Source organism: Jatropha curcas, chromosome 4 (genome assembly GCF_041381405.1).
Source record: "Jatropha curcas cultivar XTBG-Jc1 chromosome 4, XTBG_Jcur_1.0, whole genome shotgun sequence".
Classification (NCBI taxonomy): domain Eukaryota; kingdom Viridiplantae; phylum Streptophyta; class Magnoliopsida; order Malpighiales; family Euphorbiaceae; genus Jatropha; species Jatropha curcas.
Genome location: NC_143154.1, coordinates 6,868,066 through 6,884,126, shown reverse-complemented (window position 1 = coordinate 6,884,126; position 16,061 = coordinate 6,868,066). Strand labels below are relative to the sequence as shown.

The 16,061-nt window shown below is 33.1% G+C and overlaps 2 protein-coding genes across 6 annotated transcripts; one reads left to right on the top strand and one right to left on the bottom strand.

Annotated features, from left to right (window-relative positions):
* Positions 1 to 1,309: 1,309 nt before the first annotated feature.
* Positions 1,310 to 3,876, top strand: LOC105632754 (Clathrin adaptor complex small chain family protein). Its single transcript, XM_012215194.4, has 7 exons — positions 1,310 to 1,602; positions 1,715 to 1,757; positions 1,864 to 1,925; positions 2,047 to 2,143; positions 2,940 to 3,010; positions 3,268 to 3,359; positions 3,424 to 3,876. The coding sequence occupies exons 1-7, from the start codon at positions 1,534 to 1,536 to the stop codon at positions 3,485 to 3,487; spliced, it is 498 nt and encodes a 165-aa protein (XP_012070584.1). The 5' UTR covers positions 1,310 to 1,533; the 3' UTR covers positions 3,488 to 3,876.
* A 408-nt stretch (positions 3,877 to 4,284) lies between these two features.
* Positions 4,285 to 14,663, bottom strand: LOC105632753 (FAD/NAD(P)-binding oxidoreductase family protein). Of its 5 annotated transcripts, none has more exons than XM_037639856.2 (16): positions 14,252 to 14,658; positions 13,981 to 14,142; positions 13,308 to 13,487; positions 13,118 to 13,175; positions 12,599 to 12,649; positions 12,315 to 12,397; positions 11,663 to 11,750; positions 11,140 to 11,181; positions 10,989 to 11,063; positions 10,795 to 10,863; positions 10,578 to 10,693; positions 6,868 to 7,046; positions 5,238 to 5,317; positions 4,819 to 4,939; positions 4,669 to 4,735; positions 4,285 to 4,544 (listed from the first exon to the last, which is right to left on the bottom strand). In XM_037639856.2, exons 1-16 carry the CDS (start codon positions 14,515 to 14,517, stop codon positions 4,412 to 4,414), a joined length of 1,770 nt encoding a protein of 589 aa, XP_037495784.1. In that variant the 5' UTR covers positions 14,518 to 14,658; the 3' UTR covers positions 4,285 to 4,411. The 5 variants fall into 5 exon arrangements, 2 of the variants coding, with proteins under 2 accessions (XP_037495784.1, XP_012070582.1); XM_012215192.4 differs by having other exon boundaries at positions 6,868 to 6,980; positions 14,252 to 14,657; XR_016320449.1 differs by lacking the exons at positions 4,285 to 4,544; positions 4,669 to 4,735 and having other exon boundaries at positions 4,828 to 4,939; positions 5,238 to 6,737; positions 14,252 to 14,663.
* Between the last annotated feature and the right edge of the window lie 1,398 nt (positions 14,664 to 16,061).

The window sequence follows — 16,061 nt, the reverse complement described above, 5'->3', positions numbered from 1 at the left end:
AACCAATAAAGACGCAAGTTTCCACCGAATCCCCATTGATTAACCATTTTATGAAGATGACTCCGAGGAAAGAGCTCATTGTTCCTAGTTTTCTTGTAGTTGGATCCTCTGAAACCACTGGAGTCTTTAGTTAGAATGAGATCAATATCATTTATATGATAATTTTCAATCAATCACTTGTATATTTTAAATTTTAATTTCTATTATTAAATATTACCGCTACGGTGAACCCTGATAGTTATAAATACTATTCTGTCCAATATAATAAAATTGTGATCAGAATTATAAATAAAATAAGAGAACTATAAAACTATTATCTAATACAAATTAAAATTATTAACTAATGGTTTTCAACACCTATTTAATGTCAACCTTCATTTTTATATAGCTCATGCAATGAGAAGGTTAAATTTTTCTATAATGAACATTGGTCCGTGGCATAAAAACAAGGCAGGAGACAGGAGAACATTACTGAGATTACTTGACGATTGCATTAGAAATCAGTCTTGAAACATTCTTTGTTTTCACTGAAACAAAAATCTAATTGCCCCAAATTGATTTAAAGTTGTATTGGAAATCTAGTTTCCCTCAAGGTTTATGCAGGTTTGTTTGTCAACTTCCTTCACTTTTGTCAACCACAAAACCCTATTCACAACTGCTGAATATAAAACGTTTTCCTTAGTTACCAAAATTTATGTTTTAAAGAGCAATTCACTTAGCTACATAACCATGCGTATGATCTAGTAAGAAAAAGGGTATTTTGACCTAATTACAATTCTTACTTGAGTTTTTTTGCTTAAAAAAATAAAATAAAGATTTTTATACATCTGCGCCAAATTCAATGGACAAATTTAATCTTTTTTTTCTAAATTAAATCAAATAACTAATGGATTTAAATAAACAAATTAAATTAATCAAAAGATTGCATAATAATTTGATCCGATTCACCAATTTGATAGGCTTGCAATTCCTAGATTATAATCTTAATAGCATAATTAATATTGATTAAAAAATTTTAAAATAAATGTTTTGAAATAAATAAAATATGTTGAATTAGGGATATAAATGAATTGAGCCGAGCTGTAATGAGTTTGAGCTCAGCTCAATAAAAATATGTCCGAATTTATTTAAGTTTAGAAATTCGAAATCGAGTTTAGCTAGTTTAAAAAAAATAGATAAACCGGAACGGGACAGTATATAAAATCAAACTTGAACTTAAAATTTATTAAATTAAAAAAAATCATTTTAATATACCTTATTAATTTAGCTCGTAAACTCGACTCGGTTTGAAAATGCTGATCCATAAGCTTGGCTCGATAAAGCTTGGTGGTCGCGACCCGAAGCAGCTAGAGACGCACCTCGATAGTTACTCGAGGCGCAACTCAATTGCAGAATTGAGAATCTGACAAACGCCCGGTCATATAGTTTATTTATAAACAAAGCTGTAACGTTCACTGTACCTTCTCGCCTGACGCAATTGGAATCAGATCGAAGACGAGAGAGATACCGAGCCGGCGAAGAGGAGGAGCAAAGATGATCAAAGCGGTGATGATAATGAATACCCAAGGCAAACCTCGCCTAGCCAAATTTTATGATTTTTTGGTAAACTTAAATTTTCTCTCCTAAGAAGAATTTGTATCAATAATTATTTGCAATTTCGTCTTGAAAACTTTCTTTATTGCTTCCCTTTTTTTAACCGATTTTGCGATTCTAGACTGTGGAGAAGCAGCAGGAGCTTATACGCAGTGTATTTGGAGGTGATGATCAATCTCTAACCTTTATGCATTAGAAAACACTTGCCAATCTTGTTTGCTGTAAATAATTTTACCTTTTCTAAGTTTGGGTTTTCAAATTTTTTTGAAGTTTTGTGCAGTAGAGCTGAGAATGTTAGCAATTTTATGGAAGCTGATTCTATTTTTGGCCCGGTATTATACAATCCTGCCTCTATTCCCCTGTTATTTGGATATTATTAGGAGCTTTTAGGTTGAAATGATAGATTCTATGTTTTTCCCTTTAATAAAGAAAAATATTTTTTTTCTATTGCAGGACAGTCGTCTTGTTTACAAACACTATGCAACCCTATACTTTGTATTTGTATTTGATGCTTGTGAAAATGAGCTTGCTGTGCTCGATCTTATACAAGGTATGTTAGTAGTTGGAATAAATTGAGATTATGTCTGGCATTTTTTGTGAAGTGGGTCAAAATGAATAATTGATTGTAAATATGTTACTAAATTAAAGATGTGTAAAGAAGTTAATAGGATATTTTCTTGAGGTATGGAGAGTTTAATTTCTAATTCAGTCCTAGAATTTGATGTGCATACAAAAGGAAGATGTATTAGTATTCTAGCATACTTTGGTATTTGGTTTTTGTTGATTAGTTAGATCCTTTTGCACTTACATTATTTGGATTGGTATTCTGGAGCAAAATTGCAAATATTGGTTTCTGTTGATTAATTGAATTCTTTTGCACCTCATACTCCTGAGTGTAACTTTCTTATTATAGTCCAGATTGCTTTGAGCTTCAAATCTTTAGCTCCAACAGTTTACTTGGTCACATTAGCATCTCCTCTGTCAATTTTGTTGGCAATTTGTGGCATTTTTGTTTGACTGTTTATCCTGTGAGATTATGGCGGTGTAACTATCAAGGTCTTGTAATACTAGAGGGGAATGGGTTGTGAGAATATAAGACGAGGTTAACCATTTATTTGGTATTTTATTGAAATAGAATGTCCTAAAGTTTTCTTCTTTTTCTTTTTTTTTTTTTTTTTTTTTTTTTTTTTTTTTTGGTTATATCATAAATGGTTTACTCTTTCCATATCTGTCTAGCTATGGATAGCTGATTTTTCGCTTATCTTATTTATTGAAACTCTCTTTTGCCTCCTTTTTTTTTTTTTTTTTTTTTGAGCTTGTGCTGAAGTAAATTCCTAAACCTTCAGTTTTTGTAGAGACATTGGACAAATGCTTCAGAAATGTATGTGAGCTAGACATTGTGTTCAATTACAGCAAGGTAAATACAATCAGCTTTTTCCTTGTAATATGTGTTCACAGTTGCTGGAAATGCAGGTAATTTCTAAATTTGAAAAGAGATATTTTTGGACCAAGGAAACATTACTTGTGAATACCTTTAATGCTGAATCAGTCAAATTGTCTGACTTTTTTTGTAGAGTTTGTTTGGTTATTGGACGTGAAATTTTGAGCTTATATCTGCTAACAGTAAGCAGGGAATATCAACATTAAACTAAAAGAAACCTAATTCTTTTGCAGCTGCATACAATTTTAGATGAGATAATTTTTGGAGGTCAGGTGCTTGAAACAAGTGCTTCAGAAGTTATGAAGGCTGTGGAAGAAATATCAAGGTAACTCCTCCGTCATTCACACATACAAATATTTCTGTGTATCTGACTTCTACTTGTGCTACAGGTTAGAAGCATCCTCAAACTCCATCCCATTCACCAAAACTGTTTCCAGTTGGCGGGGCAGGTAGCATGTTGATATAGAGAGATGTTAAAATTATCATACAGTTACTCATCAAAAGCTGTAGCACTCAGACCTGAAGCTGTTTCCGATAAGTCCCACATGTATGATAAGCAAGCTGCTACAGTAGGCATTTATTTCTTTGCATGGGTGAATATTTGAAATGGTTGATTGAGGAAAAGGTTCATAGTGGGCTGCGAGATTGCAAGTTGAGTATAAAATTGAAAATCAATTTCTTTTGCATGCAGTTTTTTTTATTCACTTGATTAAGCTAGATGGTTAAATGTATTGAAGCATTTTCCCTTTTCTGGTTAAAAACAATTAGATCTTTTGGTAACATTTATGGTTAGTGTGACCAATTGTAACATCTGTTAAATGCTTATTGATCAATTTTATTCATATCGCAAGTGCAGCATCTTTGACCGTTGAAATTCATAATGGTATTCAAACTCAATTTACTAATAGATTACAGGACAGTTTAAAAACTGCCCAACAACGGTCATAGCTATAATTACAGTGTCTTGGCTGAAAAGTGAAACCATTGTCAGACTAGATACAGGGCCACTTTAATGGAAAATTGACATCAGTTTCATTAAGATTTCCATAGTTTGAAGAAATAATAATAATTAAGGTAAATTATTTTGATTTTTGAAATAGATTAGTCAGTACCAGGAACAGGAATATAGGCAATCATTTGCAGACATTTCGTAAATTTGGCACGGTTCTATATGTCTATTATTAACCATTCTAATTTGTCCATCTGAATCATTGGCCAAGCTAATATCTCAAGGATACACAAAAGCAGAATGGATAAACACAATTCTTGATTGCATTATTGTAAGCATAGAGCACAATGATAAGATCTAAGCAACATGATCTCATCCATCATAACATGTTACAGGGAAAATTTTGAGTTTTGTGCACTTTGAAATAATTAATGCAGGTTTTTGAAATCCTGCACAACTACATGTGCAGCATTACGTCCAGGCGCACCCATCACGCCACCTCCTGGATGGCTTCCACTTCCACACAGGTATAGCCCTCTTAGAGGAGTCCTATAGTTAGACCTGTATTCCCAAGAAAGGAAAACAAATAATTCAATTAAATTGTTCAATGCAAACCGAGCACGATAAAGTCAGCAGTCAATTCGGAAGTAGTTCCAACTCTTAAAATTGCATTTGTCATCATTACCATCCTTTAACGGGCCGCATGAGGAAGAGCGAATCCAATCCCATAGCACCGTGAAATATATTACCCCCTTCAGAAGATCATTCACGAGTTAGGAACTTGGCTCACCTTAAATATCCAAATGCCTCACTGATATTTATGGCTATAAAGTACCTGTCAGACCGATTTCCCTTTCAAGATCTGGTGGGGTCAACATATCATAACCAATGATTGATGTGCTGAAGCCAGGGGCATATTCATCAATCAAGTTAAAACATCTCTGTGCAAATGATTCCTGCAAAACAGATCATTTGGTAAAGTTCTTAACAATAGAATCAAGATTATCATTAGTATGGTCAATTTCATGAAACTACCATGTTTTGGCCAAGAAAAGCTAGGCTCGCCACACACTAAAAGATCATTAGTACATACGAAACTTAGTTAAGTACTGTAAAGTAAGTTGCTGAGATTCAACAATGACATGGAGAAAGGAAGGAAAAGGGGTGTGTTGACTGGGGTCCTGGGAGGGGTGCAGACACCGACTTCTTGACACAAAAGGAAGAGAGAGGTAGAACCGACAGTCAAGAACTCACTCTGTAAGCAGGATCTCCCCAGCTTCCATCTGAAGGACTGTAGGGTGTGTACTGAACAAACAGGTTTATCACATGCTTGCCTACAAAGAGAGAATGAGAATCAAAATGTTATATGAAATTAAATCTTGCACATACAGCAGTCAGGCCGTCACCAGTCATGCTGAATAAAGTGATTGGCCACTGAGAAAATGAGATGAAAACAAAAACAAATTTGAATAAGTATATAATAATGGAGGAAAAACATTATGGGAGCACACACCACCATGAAAGATGTCTGAAATCATAAACAAAAATATAAAAAAGTGGAATATGCACTGATTATAAATTTGGAACGCATCCACATGACAACGAAATCCATTGGCTTGAAAGCAGTGTCCCAATTGTGCAGTTTGTTGTTTCCATTTTCTATTTCTTTTTAAGGACACTTAAGCTCAAGTTCATAAGAACCTGATTTAGAGGAGCAGTCTATAAATATCTACGGAAGAAAAAAAGACAGTTGCATATGTAAAAGAATATGTTTTCAGCAGTCACGTCACATGATAGGGGGATCTATCACAAAAAATTAAGGTCTTAGACCAAAATCAGTTGTTAATTACCCCCACATGCATTCAATAATTGAGAAAAAAAAATTCAAGGGAACATAAGAGAATAAGGAAAGTGAAGAAAATGAGAGCAGCATAGAGGTGAAGACATAATAACAGCAAAGGGACTCATGAGCTTTTTATTCACTGAATCAGCATTATTTCTTGTGGTTACACTTAGCATTTTTGTATTTATGGCTCGGTTCCCCCACTATAGTAAAATTCTATGACCTCAGCTCAGTAGCCAACTCATAATGGATATTAATCTAAGTAGCATCCAGTAACCAACTTGAGCACAAAATATTCGCTGAGCGAGAAAAACAATGAAGTTTCTTACTTAGCAGCTGCTGAACTGCTTGATTAGTTCAGTAAATTTTGCCTACACTGGTGTCTCCACTCAGCCGCCATTGTCATAATAACAAACCTAGCAAAACAAGGGAAAGGGTGTCTCTCCAGTGGGAAAAAAATGTCCAAAAAGAATACTATAACTAGACAATTTTTTGAAGTACTGTACATCCATTGGTTCGGTGTAGGCAAGAAAATTTCCTAATTTGCTAACAAAAAGCAGGTTTAGCTTTACTGCTATTAAACATTAGCTCATAACATCATATGGAGGTTCTCAGTTCTCACTTGTCCATTAACCATAAATTCAAGGCAGACATTTTCTCACATATCATAGAATATGTAACTATTGAAGTGAGAACAGAATTCGAACATTCAATATATCCAGCTTGGCAATATATCAAACTAGATATGAAAAACTGACAACCCAAATGAGTATACAGTGTCTCTTGTTTAATATATAAAACTGAATAAAAGTAATATTGGAATGTCTTTCACAATGAGGAAAGAAAATTTTAAACAACTCTTTTATCTCAGCTTTGATTGACTATGCTTCCAGTCTCGGACTGCCTGTAGACTGTAGATTACAAAATACGAGGTTAATTTTTAAGATATCTCTATGATTTCACAAACACTAGTAGTGAGTGCATCAATAGTCTAACAGGGTTACACAACTAAATTGTTACAGAAATCAAAACATTATTTACCAAGTGGAGAAATAGTCTTGTCCAATGCAGAAGGAATTGTCATTTCAATAACAGGTCTTCTTGATGGCAACCCATTAACAGCATCTTGACATGCCAAGTGAATCTCCTCCATACTTGTTAAAGCAGAGATGGAATGGATGTGAGGCAGCACAAAAGTTGTGTAAATTTTACATGAGGTACTGAAACCGTTAAAGGTTCTGTTAGCAGTATCTAAGGGTGGCCATATTACGGTTTTGGGAACCGGAACCGTCGGTTCGAACCGGTCCCAAACTGTAACCGGAACCGGAACCGGGCCGAACCGGAACTGGAACCGGAGATTTCTGGTTCAATTCCGGTTCCAGTTTTGTTGGAACCGCAACCAACAAACCGGTCGGAACCGGATGGAACCGCCAGTTCTCCGGCCGGCTAGAACCGCCGGTTCTAGCCGTTAGAAACTGTCAGTTTTTTGGTTTTTTTTTTTTTTTTTTAATTTTGTTGTGAAATCTCTTTATTACCCCTCCCAACAACCATAAACGGCTACATAATAGCTAGTTTCAAGGGTATTTTTGGAACAATAATTTTTTGGATTTATTATAAATACCTCATTTTATTTACAAATTCATCACAAAAAAATCTCTACTATCTCTACTGTCTCTACAATATACTACACTCTACTACACTCTACTCTATATTATTCTACTCTACTCTATATTATTCTTCTCTACTCTACAATCTCTCTTATTAAGTTATTATTCTCTCTAATTTTTTTTATTCAATTTTCCAAATTATATCTTATTATCATATAATGGCAAGTGGAGGAAACTCAAATTCGGGTAAGGGTAAGGGAAAGATTGGAGAAATACAATATTCATCTATCCCTACAAACGACACCTTTGATTTCACTCCCAACCAATTTAATTTTTAGGGATATCCAAATAAAAATTTGGAAATTCCAACTCAAGAATCTGAATTTAATAATGAGCAATTATAAGAGGAAGAGCAAGAGCAAGAGCAACGAGCACAAATTGTTGGAAGAGCAAGACAAAGTTCCAACATATTCGCCATTCATTTCGCGAAAAAATTCAAAAGTGAGAAAATGTACGATGTAATTTGCAATTATTGTGGAAAATCTTATAAATTTAAACAAGCAGGCGGCTATGGATCATTTTGGAAGCATTTAGAGACAAAACATCCAACAAAAATAGGAGTTGATCGGTCTCAAACACAAATTTCCGAGTACGAATCTTCTAACCTTTCTTTATTTCAATATTCTGAAAAAATACAAAAAGAAGAATTAGCAAAAATGATTTCTATGGAACATTTAGCTTTTAGTTTTGGTGAAAATTTAGGTTTTAATAATTATTGTCAAAAAGCTTTAAATCCTTCTGCTAAAAGAGTGCCAAGAAATACTGTAAAACGAACTATTATTTCTTTATATAATAAAGGAAAAAAAGAGTTAGAGCTTTTATTTTCTCAAATGAAAATTCGTGTTTCAATTTGTTGTGATATTTGGAGTGATCATTGGCAAATGCATTCTTATATGGGCATTACATGTCATTGGATTGATGATGATTGGAAAATTCAAAAAAGAATTATTGCATTTCATGTTTTTGATGATAAACATACTGCAAATAATATTTATAGAATAATTGTTTCAATTTTAGATGAATATAAGTTGACAAAAAAAATTTTTTCAATTTCATTTGATAATACTTCTGCTAATACTAAATCAATTATTGAGCTTAAAAATATTTGTGAACTAAATATTGGTGGAAAATTTTTTCATATAAGATGTGCATGCTATGTTTTAAATTTGTGTGTACAAAATGGTTTAAAAATTCTTGAATCTTTTATTTCTCCAATCAAAAAAGCTATTTCATATTTATGGGGACATCCCCAAGTGATGAAAAGTTGGGCTAAATTTTGTAAGGAAAATAATAAAAGACCAAAACGTTTTCCAAGGGATGTCCCAACTCGTTGGAATTCAACATATGAATTACTAAACGAGTCTTTTTCTTATAAAGAATTATTATGCTTTTTTGTTACTAATAATATTGAAGATATTAATTTATATCCACAAAATTAGGATATTTGTGCAAAAATTTTAGATATTTTAAAAATTTTTAATGATGCTACCTATAAATTTAGTGGAGTTTATTATCCCACGTCTCATTTATTTTTACCTATGTGTATTAATATTGTTAGTGCACTCCAAGAATTTGAAAATGATTGTATATTAAAAGATTGTATTTTTTTCAATGAAAAAAAATGGTTATCTTATTTTAAAAATATACCACCCCTTTATCTTGTTGCTATTGCATTTGATCCTAGATGTAAAATTAATGTTTTATGTGAATATTTGACTATTTATTATGAAGTATTAAATCTTGATGTAGGAGATAATGTTAATATAAATGTAGTATTGCATAAAGTTAAACAAAATATTATGCAATTATATAATGAATTTGTTCAATTTTCTAGTTCATCTACTTCTAATTCTTCTCAATCTAATATTCAACAATTTCTTACACAAAGGGTAAGTGGTGTTGGTGTTGCTCAACAGGTTTTACTATAAAGACAAAAAAAGACCAAGGGAATCCAGTTCTTTTTCTGAATTTGATAATTATCTAACCACTTCTTTTGAGTTTGGTGAAGATTATGCAGATACTAATTTTCCAATTTTAGATTGGTGGAGTCGTCACGCCAATACTTTTCCAATATTTTCTTTAATTGCAAAACAAGTTTTAGCAACTCCGTTCTCCACTGTTGCGGTTGAACAAGCTTTTAGTCGAGGAAACATACTTTATGAAACACGATCTCGTATGACACCCGATTCATTAGAAGCACAATCATGCGTGGATGATTGGAGCAAGGCCGAACTAAGAGCACAAGAAAATCTAAAAGAAAATGAAGATTTATATTATTTATACGATGGGTCCTCAATGAGAACACAACCGGTGGTGCAAATAGCGATTAAGGTAAAAGGGGTGAAATTGATATAAAGTAAGTAAGAACTACGTGGACTTCGATTCCTCTAAACTCCAAGAGGATACGTAGGCAACTTAATTTTTTTTTTTTTTTTTTTTTTAAATTAAGTTCAAGCCCTTTTTTTTTTAATTATGTTCAAACTTTTTTAAATAAAAAATAAATTTAGTTGAAGAATTTTTTTTAAAAAAATAATTAAATTCAAGTCTTAAAAAAAATAAATTTAATTGAAGTATTTTTTAATTTTTTAGGTGTATTTTTTTTACAAATAACTTTCACAAATTTATTAAATATTGAAAACCGGTCTTCAAAATTTAAAATTTAAAATTATGCGATTTGCCAGAAAACCGATCGGAACCGTCGGTTTTGTCACCACACCGGAACCGGAACCGGAAATTTTCGGTTTGGTTCTGGTTCCGGTTTTTTTGGAATGGGAACCGAAAACTGGAACCGGAACCGCCGGTTCCGGAACCGTGGCCACCCCTAGCAGTATGTGACCACAAACTACCAACATTGTACAGTATATTTGAGCCTAATTCTGAGAATATTCCACTGTATTGGAAACAACTGACCAACAAATTTTTAATGTGATAATTTCTCTATTCAAGCTTAGCTCCCAATTATAAAGCTTAGAGGTTAAGGAGTGTTGGTTTCCCACACTTCAAGGAACCATTTTAGGACATTTACAAATTAAGGTAGCATATTCAGAAGCAAAAGGATAACTAATATTGAACAAAAAAAGATACCTCTCTGAAGCAATATGAACGGTACCCATATGCTGAGGACCTGCATCTTGATGACTCAGCTTGCAACATTGAAATTGGGGCAGTTTATCAACAGCTATGTTTATCTTTGTGGTGGCCTGTTTCAGTGAGCGACACCCCATACAAATAAGAAAAACCTGATAATTTTTGAACTGTTTAGATTGGCAAAAAATTTCAACTCCAAGGTATTGATGCTTACAGAATTATAATCAGAGTATTTTAGAGCACGGATAAAATCTACAGGAAGAACATTGCTGGGAACTAATTCCTGTATCAGAAGAGCATAACCATTATCAGAATTAAGATCCAAGTGGGATATTACTTTTCAAAACACTACGCATCTATACTTCTCAGGGGAAATTATCAATGGAGTGACAGAAATTGAAATCTTACCATGAATGTTTTATAAGGAGTGGCATTTGACAGCACAACTGAAGAAAGCACCGGTGTGCCATCAGCCAGTAACACCTAAACCCATGATTTTACATGTTAATTTGATATGAGCTGATAGAGCAAATTTATTGAGGGAACTGAATAAACTAACCCCATTTACTGAGCCAGAGTCATTAATCATCAGTTCTGAAACCTAAATGAACCGGAAAAGAAAAATTACAGGTGGGTAAGAGAACACTGGAAGACATCAAAATGATTAGACATATCAATGAAACATGACAGAAAAATTGGGACTATTGTTTAGCTTATAAAACATGACTTAGAATACAAAAGCATCTTAGATAGTAATGCATGCAAGTTCCTCACTCATACTATGGCATTCCACCAAAGGCAAAAAAGTAAAATTCAGCTTTTAATTATAAGTAGCAAAAAAAGGGAAGAGTTAATTTGATGTGAAAGAGTTCACATTGTCACCAATTAACTACAGCTGAGTACGTAATGGAAGAACTTCAAAAAGATTTTAGATTAGGAGGTCCGCAATTCAGAAGTGAACAAGCAGAGGCTTTGAATCAGCAAAAGATGACATACACTTTTTTTTTCCAGATATAAAATGTTTTAGAGTTTTAAAAGGAGCAATATATCTCATGAAAGATGGAGTAACCATGCAAACTTACCTCAGCACTAGTCACGATATAAGCCCCAGCTTCCCGAGCAGCATTACCAATTGCAAGGGATACGGAGCCCATCCCACCTTCGACATACCTACAATTAGCATAAATACTGAAACATCATGGCTATCAAATAAATAGTTTATGATGTAAAATGAAAGTGAAACGACAATATTTAAGAGAAATAACTATGGCTGGAAACAACAAAATTTACAAATTACAATAATCATTTGGAAATTTAGTTGTGGCACAAATATCAATCAATTTTAAGCCAGAATCGTCTAAAAGTCACATATGATCTGTGGCAGCTGTTGGTATTGGGGGCACCTTCAACCTCATAACACCATATACATGGACAAAGTTTACAAGTCAAAAAATAGAGAATGCAGAATCATTTCTCATTTTGAAGAGACTATATTGTGATTAAACGCTAAAAGTGCAATTTGTCTTCAATTGCTTTTCCAGCCCAGTTCAGTTACTAGAATCATCAAATCTCACAGCTCTAGTTTCCCCCAAAGGTTCCAGACATGCAAAATAGGTGACTGCTGATACATGATATACTTAAGCAATAGAAAGAAAGAAGGGATCTTTGAAATTTACAGACTGCTACTACTGTGATGCACAATTCATACATCAAGCCAGCAATAGAAATACATACGACCAAATTCCACGATCCCCATCAGTTTCTCCCATAACATGATGCAGCAGAACATATCCACTTCCTGGTGTAGTGACACTACCCTGCAATATATTTTTGAAGAGTCCAAATGGTCTATCAATCATTTTAATTGGACTCAAAACCTCATTATGAAACCATCTCTTCAGATCATCATCAATAAGAGAAATAATATCCATTGGTTAGCCTGCTCTATGAAGGTTTACTTAAAAAGAATTGACAAAAAAAAAAAATTATTATATCTAGGTGCAGTCATGGAGTCATACCGTGGAACCTATTACAGCATCTGTTGCAAGGGTTGCCTTCAGAACATCTGACTGTCAGCAACAGTGGATTAGTAATAAGCCCATGTTAGTAAAACTTTACATGATTTTAACTGCCAGCATCTCCACAAGACCAACATAAAATAGACAATCAAAAACTTAAACAAAAGGTACTGATTAAACTTCCTGCAGCATCAGATCGTGAAATTGAAATGCAAAACTGACTGAACAAGAAATTATTTTTTTTCCCTCCCTTCTGAAATAGACAGATTGAAAATGGCTAGGAACTAGCTTTGATTAGGATAAAAAAATTATAACAAGTTCAATAAAAACTGTAGTAAACTACTAAAGTAAACTTTTAAGATAATGTTTCACATTATTTAAAGTGCACAAGTTCCAGTGATGTAGGGGACTCAAGATGAGCAAGTTATGTGTTGAAAAAGAAAGTAATCAACATAAAATCTTCTCAAAGTTTGAATCCATGAAACTACAAAATTCTTTGAGAACAAGTAAAATGATGACCTCAAACCAGTTATTCAAAACCTTTGAAGCTGGAGACAACAAAATGTCCATGAAGTCCCTGTTAAAACCAACAAACATATATTATGACAGAATGCTAAGAAATTTGCAAGAACTAACTAAACAATAAAGCCATGCCCTTAGTTGTAACAACATAAATTCCACACTTGAGACTAGTAAAAAGAGCTCTTACACCATATCTTTCTGACCTAAAGTGAAAGCCTGCCTCAAACAACGAGCCCAAAAGGCTGATTTCTGTATTTTGTCCTTCAACCTATCATTAAAAGATGCAACATTTTGCAATGATTCTGGAGGAGGTGAATCCAAAAGCGGATCCATAAATTTACAGAAATTCTCAAGCTGATTCTCATATCTGCAGATAAAAATTTACTCAATTTAGAAAACCAGAAACGAATATAATAATAATTCAAGCAATAAACGAACAGACATTTAATTATGAAGAATCAAAAATCGTCTAAACTAGATATCAAAACACATTCATGTCAAACTGCTAGAATGATTCTAATATGACTAAGATATCAAGTTCACTTAAACTCATCATTATCTTCAAAATGATTTACTTAAACTTCACCCGCTTCCACTGATCTTTTCACAGTCCCCTTTGTAAGCTAACCTCAAAATCATCCCAGTAATACTTCAAATAATAACTACAGTTATAAAAATATAACCACAACTACCACATTTTAATATACTAATGCAATTGAAACAACAACAATAACTATAATCAATAATTCAAATTCTCGTAAGAACACCTGCAGTCACGAAACTTTATCTCCAACAGAAACAAAAAAAATGTTAAATCATTAAACAAGAACTAAAAAAGCGTAAATAGAGGCAAATATGACCTGGGATAATTATCAGCATCTCGAATTGAGAATTTGGAAATCTCAGAATGATTAAGATCCTTATTAGGTCCTAATAAAAGATACCGTCCATCCAAACACGGCGTAAACGACGACGGATTTCTCTTCAACAACTTCAATCCGTGTCTTGCTAACTCCAACTCTCTTTATCAAAATAACACGAAACAGTTACATAAAATTCAAACAAAAAAAAGAAGTGAATAAGAAATCATGCAATTTTTATAGCTGGTATTGGAAAAATGAGGGTATTTACTTTATAACGGAAGGACGGAGGAGACTTTGAAGGTAGCTACAGCGAGAGAACTTAAATCCAGGAATTAGCTCTTCTGTTACGGCAGCACCGCCGATGACATGACGACGCTCCAGCACGGCGACGGAGAGTCCAGTCTTTGCAAGGTAGGCGGCGGCTGTCAAGCCGTTATGGCCGCCGCCAATAACTAGCACGTCCCATTTCTTTTCCTTAAGTGCGCGCACGGTTGTTGAGATATTGGTTCCGGTGCTGAAGCTCCTTCGCCACATGTCTGTATAGCTGTACTACTGGGGAATTGTAGTGTTTATAACGTTTGTAGGGGAATCCATTATACATTGGTTCTCTTACGAATCTAGAGAAAATAATATAGAATTGCTGTTGCGTTTTGGTCCTACGTGGAGAATCAGTGGATTCCACAGTGGTATCATGACAATTGCTCTTTCTGCTTTTTTGTGTGACTTGCCAAGTAAATTCACAAAGAGTTTTTTAAAAAATATATTATTATTATTATTATTATTTTATTATTTTTTCTTGTTAGTGATCATAAATACAATTATTTTAATTAAAAAGTTTAATTTGGTGCATATACACGTATACATCCAGAGTGGATAAACCTTCTCCGTTTTATATATATATATATATATATACACGCGCGGGCATAAATTGTGTCACGATTATGTGGCGCAATAGAAATAGTTAAATAATACTTTTTCAATTCTTTTATTTTAGAGAAAATTTTTAATTTGAATGTTTGTTTTATACAAAGAATTTCACTCTAAATAAAAATTTTGGGAACGATACTAAAAGAGAAAGTTTAATATGCCTTTGATTACCCTCTATTACTGCCTCTTTTTTTTTTTTTTTTTTTGTTCAATGAATGAGTATAGTGGCAGACAAAAAGTTAATTGGACAATTAATGATTTTATGTTTCTAATGCATGAGTAACAACTTATGAGCAGTTTAGTAGAAATGTGTTCGATTTTATAGATCTGAGCACGAAGAAAAGTACGTACACTGGTCAGGTTTCATATGGCCACACTTTTTAATTATTGCACGTTACTTATAAAAAAAGTTTCTATGTCCATATTACATTTTTAACGTCGGCAATTTTTTAAATTTCTTCTAACAAACTTAATTGTAATGCTTTGTTGACTAAGTTTGTATTCAGTTTCCAATAAGTATGAACTAATTTACGCATGAAGCACAAATATGACTAAACACGAGTATTTTTTTGGGAGGTCAACATAAAATAGTTATAGATTTATATTGTTACACCCTACTTTTAAAAATTGTCTTTACATGGGTATTAACTCTTACTAATATGTGCACAAATTTTGATTTTATGTTCTCATATCCAATGATTTTGAGGATAGTTTCCTTCTTATTAGTGCCCTATTTTTAAAAATGATGTAAATCTATTCAAATGTTCCAATTTGAAGTTGAGAAAACTCTTGCGATCTTTAAAGTTTTTGACTAATAAATGCACCATTGGAAGACTCTATTAGTGAATTGGCTTTCTCCCAATAATTATGTATTTAAAAGGCTAATTAGGGGTATTATCAAGGTTTAAAATTTTTTGTTTAACTACTTTTTTAATCCCATAGCTTTTTCTAATTTCTCTGAAGTAAGAAAATAGAGGGAGTACTAGAGGATTAAAAAAAGGTTCTTTTATAGTATTGCCCTTAATCACATTTTAGCTATCAAAGTTAGTTTGAATTTCAAATTTCATTCTCTCTCTTAATATTGTAACTAATCGTGAATCCGAGCTTCGCACCCGGATATTTATATATTGTTAAGTTATTTTTTTTTATAA